Below are 6,720 nucleotides of genomic sequence, written 5' to 3'. Positions count from 1 at the left end.
GTTCGATATTTAGATGCCACTGGTTATCATAATTTGTGTATATATGCAAGGTACAGTGTTCACTATGGTACATGTGTTTAGGGATGGTCTTATCAACTGCCGGTTATGTAATACAGTGCATCAGACCAAATGGCATTGCATATTTAGACATTAATATACAGTGCCATGTAAACTATTGTCTGTTGTTCAGAATCAAGCAGAAAGAATTGCTGTACATTTTCAGAGTGCTACCATGCTTAACAGCCAGCATACATGTATCAAAAAGCTCAATAATGCCAAATCTATATTTTCTTTGTTTTTCAGCTGTTCTTACAGATCAAAAAAATGAAACCATCTCCAACAGAAACTCGTCTAAATGGACGTATGTTGTGGATAATTCTTTTAAGCACAATTGCTCTAGCATGGACTACACCAATACCCTTGATTGAGGATTCAGAGGAAATAGACGAACCATGCTTTGATCCTTGCTACTGTGAAGTGAAGGAGAGCCTTTTCCACATTTATTGTGAAAATAAAGGATTTACAAATATCAGCCAGATTTCAGAATCTTGGTCTCGACCCTTTAAACTCTACCTTCAGAGAAATTTGATGAGAAAATTGTACACAAACAGTTTTCTTCATTTGAACAATGCCGTGTCCATTAATCTCGGGAACAATGCATTGCAGGACATTCAGGCAGGAGCCTTTAATGGTCTGAAAGTTCTGAAGAGGCTTTACTTGCACGAAAATAAACTTGACATTTTTAGAAATGACACTTTCATGGGGCTGGAAAGCTTGGAGTATCTACAAGCAGACTATAACGTAATTAAGAGGATTGAGAGTGGGGCCTTTAGAAATCTAAATAAGCTGAGGGTATTAATTCTCAATGATAACCATATTCCCTTGCTTCCAACAAATTTATTCAAGTCTGTGTCCTTAACGCACTTGGACTTGCGTGGAAACCGATTAAAGATCCTTTCTTACAAAGGTATGTTGGATCATATAGGCAGAAGCCTTATGGAAATCCAGCTAGCAGAGAATCCTTGGAACTGTACGTGTGAGATTGTGCAGTTGAAAAGCTGGTTGGAGCGTATTCCTTATACTGTGCTAGTTGGGGACATTACATGTGAAAGCCCCTTTCACTTTCATGGCAAAGATCTACGGGATATAAAACGAGACAAACTTTGCCCCTTGTTATCGGAAAGTGAGGTTGAGGCTAGCTTGGGTATACCCCAGCTACCATCCAGCAGAGAAAATACATGGCCTACTAAGCCATCTTCCATGTTGTCATCCTTTCATGTCACTGCTTCTTCTGTGGAGTACAAGACATCAAATAAGCAACCCACTACTACCAAGCAGCCCAGAGCTCCAAAGCCTCCACCGACACCAAGAGGCCTTTATCCAGGTCCAAATCAACCTCCAATAGCTGGCTACCAGACTAGACCACCGATACCAATTATCTGCCCAACTGGATGTTCGTGCAGTTTGCATATCAATGATTTGGGATTGACTGTAAATTGTAAAGAGAAAGGAATCCACAATATTTCAGAACTGCTGCCTAGACCTCTCAATGCTAAGAAGCTTTACTTGAGTGGTAACTTAATACAGAAAATCTACAGGTCTGACTTTTGGAATTTTTCTTCTTTGGATTTATTGCACCTTGGGAATAACCGAATATCTTATGTCCAGGAAGGAGCCTTTATCAATCTCCCTAACTTGAAAAGCTTGTATTTGAATGGGAATGACATAGAAAGGCTGACGCCTGGCATGTTCAGGGGTTTACAGAGTTTGAATTATTTATATTTCGAGTATAACATGATAAGGGAGATCCAACCTGCTGCTTTCAGTCTAATGCCAAATTTGAAGTTGCTATTTCTCAATGACAATCTGCTGAGAACACTCCCAACTGATGCTTTTGCAGGCACTTCACTGGCAAGGCTAAATCTTAGAAACAACCACTTTCTTTACCTTCCTGTGGCTGGAGTCCTGGAGCACCTTAATGCCATTGTGCAGATTGATCTGAAGCAGAACCCATGGGATTGTTCCTGTGACATCGTCCCTCTTAAACAGTGGATAGACACCATCAGCTCTGTCATTGTGGTTGGAGAAGTCTTGTGTAAAAGCCCTGAGAATCTGACACACAAGGATCTAAAGTCAATTGAAATGGAAGTGTTGTGTCCCGAAATGCTACATGCTACCATTTCTTCTGCTTTACCTGTGGTGCCCACGACCTCTTCAGTGCTTGATTACAGCACCCCAGGGGGTGCCATTCCACTGTCAGTTCTCATACTCAGTCTCCTAATACTCTTCTTCTCGGCAGTTTTTGTGGCTGCAGGCCTTTTTGCTTTTGTGCTGAGAAGGCGCAAGAAACTACCTTTCAGAAAAAGACAAGAGGTTGATTTGACTGGCATTCAAATGCAATGTCGAATTTTTGAGGATAGACCAAATAACTCTCCAGAGAAGGCTCCTGGCCATGTGTATGACTACATCCCACATCCAGTAACCCAGATGTGTAACAATCCCATCTACAAACCTAGAGAGGAAGAGATGGGGGACGAATTTTCAGAAACAAAAGAAAATAACACCAATTACAGGACCTTAATAGAAAAAGAGAAAGAGTGGACCATGGCAGTGTCAAACTCTCAGCTTAATACAATAGTTACTGTCAATCAGAGTGGGGAAGTACCAAGTTTTCATGAAAATGGGATAATCTTTCCTGGTATAATTGACCGGGAACGGCCAGCTCCCACAGTGGGGTTTGTGGACTGCATTTATGGCACAGTACCCAAATTAAAGGAGCTACATGTACACCCCCCTGGCATGCAATACCCTGATTTACAGCAGGACGCCAGATTAAAAGAAACCCTACTTTTCTCAGCTGGAAAGGGGTTTTCAGACCAAACCCAAAGTGAATACCTCGAGTTAAGGGCCAAACTCCAAACGAAGCCGGATTACCTCGAAGTCCTGGAAAAAAACACATATAGATTCTAATATCGCATAATTTCATAGCGCCCCCCAAAAAAACGCATGATTCAAGATGATATATACTCCCCAAATTGTTTTGGAGGAAGGGCCATACTCTAATCATAATTAAATGAAGTGCCTTCGCAGACTTTTGCCAGCAATGTTATCAATCATTATTTTTTATATAGGAATCTAAGAAACTTGACTGTGCCATGTAAGGTATGGGGATGTTTATACTGATCCTGATAAATAATTCCACGTGTTCTTTTTTGGCAGTAACTTAAACCTTTTCAATTGAGGGTTTTGGGGGAGGGGGATTAGGATGGCATTGTGGCTTCCTTATACAAAGAAATGCCCATGGCACACTTCCTGTAAATTGATGCAGTTTGCTGCATGCCTGAAAAAAAAACAAAAAAAACTGCAAAGGGGTTAACGCTCGAATGTTCTCACTCGAAACACTAATGCTCATCCATTTTCTTTTACCTACAAGTCAACATCCAAAAACCTGGATTCACTGCAAAGCATCATGGTTTAATGTATATTTGATTTCTTTCACTTTGAAATGCAGAAAAGTAATGTACATGAGACAGCTAGGGATCAACATCTTTGTGAATTCATGATGATGCCAGGAGATTTTTTCTGCAGCTCTCTGCAAGTTATTTAGCAATGCTACTGGGTACGTATCACTAACAGCTTTGTAGGAAGCACTTTTAATGTCTTCTCCCCCCTCTTACTCTTTAGCCTATCCCATACACAAAGATTTTACAAAATGTGCATATATTTATTCTGTAATTTCAGTGAATATTAATTGTAAAGGTAATGTTTAATCAATGTATAGTGATTTATGCGTCTGGTATAGCTTTCCTAATAAAATAATTGAAAACAATACATACATATACCAATATATACAGATAAAAGGCTCTATGATCGAATTTAGCTATGCCCAGCCTAATTTCTGTCCACCTGTCAAAGATGTTACCATGCTGACTGACATTGATCACTATTTCATTGCAATCAGTGCATGCTATAGAGGTAACACCCAAGAGAAGAAGACTGCTGCTTTGGTACAGTACAGTTTAGTTATTCCGGAAATCCATTGCACTTTAGAGTCTTTTGCCGATTCCTCAGTAGTAAAAGAGAAATAATTAACTATTCTCTGGATAACACTAGATTCAATTTTATGAGATTTAGCAGTAAAATATTACTTGCCAGGGTAGAACCATTTAATTTATTTGTCTCTTTTGAAAAATGACTGCCCTGCTATACTCCCTATAGTCAATTATCTGGGGATCACCACAGTGCATTCGGAGCTATTCTGAATGAATACAGTGTACAAGATATCCATTTGCCTTCTTTGAGATATACGTTCCACATAGAGCACATACTAATTTAACTTAATATAGAGAATATAAAGTCATCTTTGAGAATATATTTACATAGAGATTTAAAAAAAATGGGGTCATAAAACCCTGAATTGAACCCAAAGAAAATGTAATATCTGAACTGGTTTGTTTTTCAAGCTTATAGCTGGAAATTAAATAAATAAATAAATAAATAAATAAAACTGCATTTATACATTTGAACAGCAGGGGGAGCTTTAGTCTCACTATTGTACTATTAGGAGCGGGCACCTGCTTCTAGGCTTTAGAGCTGTGTATTATTCCTGTATTGCAGCCATTCCTGGATCTGTTCTCCTCTGCTTCATTTCCTGTCTAATTTAAGTCTCTAATGAAATCATTACTGTACATTGAATGTAAAACGGTCAGATGTCACTAATGCCTTACATAAATATGGGGGAAATGAATAGAGAATGTGAAGAAAACATAGTTTGTGACATTTTGATTTTGCTGCATAGTCACCCGCCCTGTGATTCATATAATGCATTGCTATATGTTGTAATAATTTATTAGGCTGCATATGTGCACATGTTCATGTACTGTATGCATCGATGAGTATATGAGGCACACACCTTGTTTCATTGCCTTTTTATTTCCTTTGTACATGGTCACAATTGCTACTCTTGATCATCGTCATCGCTAAGGGTGTATGGTTATATATGGAGGCTTTATCACTCAACTGCACATGTCATATTGCAAGTTAAAATCTGCTCAGTGGGTTTATCTGGGGGACATCATGACTGTATCATAGCATACCATTATAGAGCAATATGGTGCAGCTGGTGTAAGTCTGGAGCTATAAGCTATATCTCCTTAACAGACTCCTGGGGGTTGTAGTCCAGCAACTCTCCGCCATTTAATGGCTCTAATCTGAGCACCAGGGGAGGTTTAGTTTATTAGCAGCTGAGATCCAGACAGCTGCCCATCAGTTTTGTATCACATTGTATTTAAAGCACTTCCCTCCACATTAGCAATGCACTTTTCATGATTTTCATTCCATTTCAAGGATTTACCTTCTTTATTTTTTATTTTTCTAGTAGCTGGAATCATTTGCTTGGCATTACATTGGTTATTTTCGAAAAAAAAAAAAAGAAAGGTCCGATATTCATTGTATAGTACCTGCGACTGCATTGAACACTACTATAAATAGGCAGCATGCGCGTATTTTTGAAAATCAAAATGCAAGTCCTAACGCTCCTTATAACATTAGAAATCCATAAATTCCACGCATGCATTACGTCACTGTATTTCTTTTATTATTACACTTTCATGTGCAATCCCTAGTGTTACTGGTGCTGTAAACATTTTAAACCGAGTGCTCATAATCCATAAAGTATAATACAAAGTTATGTTTATATATTTTGCTAAAAAAACAAACAAACAAGAAAACAAAACAAATGAAACAAAAAGAAGAAGAAAAAAAAGAAAAATAACAAAACACCACCCTAAAAATAAATAAATAAATAAAAGAGAGACAGCAAGAAAGTCTTTATTCGAATAAAGGGACTCTTTCCAGCCCTGGATGGTGCGGAATTCTATTTATTCAGTGGAAATAAATTTATTCTTTGAGAATGGATATTTTATATTAAAGCAGATACCTTTTGGCTTATATTTTGTTTTATTTTCTTATGTAGGAAACTAGTTTCTTTGTGCTACAGAGTTGATGGTGCATTTGTAGCTTCTGTGTGTGCGTGCAGCGTGTGTGGTGGGTGGGCAGGGGGCGTTGATGTGCTCAGATTTCCTTTTAGTCTGTTGCAGACGGTTATTGTGTAACATTTCGGGTTTGCTCTGGCTGTGAGCTGTAGCCGCAGACAGAGGGATCACTGTCTTATTTATCTCAACTATGAAGAGTTCACATTTTCTACTGATCAATAATGAATGCACAAGCCTTATCTTTTTAAACTGATATGACTAGCACCAGTCATGATAAATGACAATATTAATACTGAATTCTGGCATCGTATTGCACAAATGCTGACATGTAGATTGATATGTCAAAGCAGAGATTTCCCAATACACTTGTTAAATAGGTACCACCATTGATTCAAATTTTGTTACGGTTCCCAAGATTTATTTTCTAACATACGCTTGACCATAACGGTGAACAGTTCACAGACCATCTTTGTCTCATCAACAAGTCCTACCTATTAATAACCTTAGCAATTAATTGATGTTCCCTCCGGTTCAATAACTTTCTGTTGTTTTCTCATTCGCTATTGATGCAATTGCAACTGTAATTGATAAAAAAACATTTGCATAAATCACTACTCCTGTGTAACTAACAATATGCTCTTGGTTAAAATGGGAATATGTCAGACATCATAGCGAGGTTTCATAAGTCGACATTCATTCTCAGGAGAAACCTTTACAGATGGTTTGA

At 38.2% G+C, this 6,720-nt stretch overlaps 1 protein-coding gene across 1 annotated transcript; it reads left to right on the top strand.

Moving 5' to 3' along the window:
• The first annotated feature begins 324 nt into the window (after positions 1-324).
• SLITRK3 (SLIT and NTRK like family member 3) lies at positions 325-2,970 on the top strand. The gene has a single exon (XM_044292152.1). The coding sequence runs from the start codon at positions 325-327 to the stop codon at positions 2,968-2,970; it is 2,646 nt and encodes an 881-aa protein (XP_044148087.1).
• The last annotated feature ends 3,750 nt before the right edge of the window (positions 2,971-6,720 follow it).

Source organism: Bufo gargarizans, chromosome 4 (assembly GCF_014858855.1).
Source record: "Bufo gargarizans isolate SCDJY-AF-19 chromosome 4, ASM1485885v1, whole genome shotgun sequence".
NCBI lineage: Eukaryota > Metazoa > Chordata > Amphibia > Anura > Bufonidae > Bufo > Bufo gargarizans.
This window is presented reverse-complemented; position numbering and strand designations above follow the sequence as displayed.

Coding starts and splice junctions, on each gene's coding strand:
- SLITRK3 (XM_044292152.1), top strand. CDS start 325: ATGAAACCATCTCCAACAGAAACTCGTCTAAATGGACGTATGTTGTGG.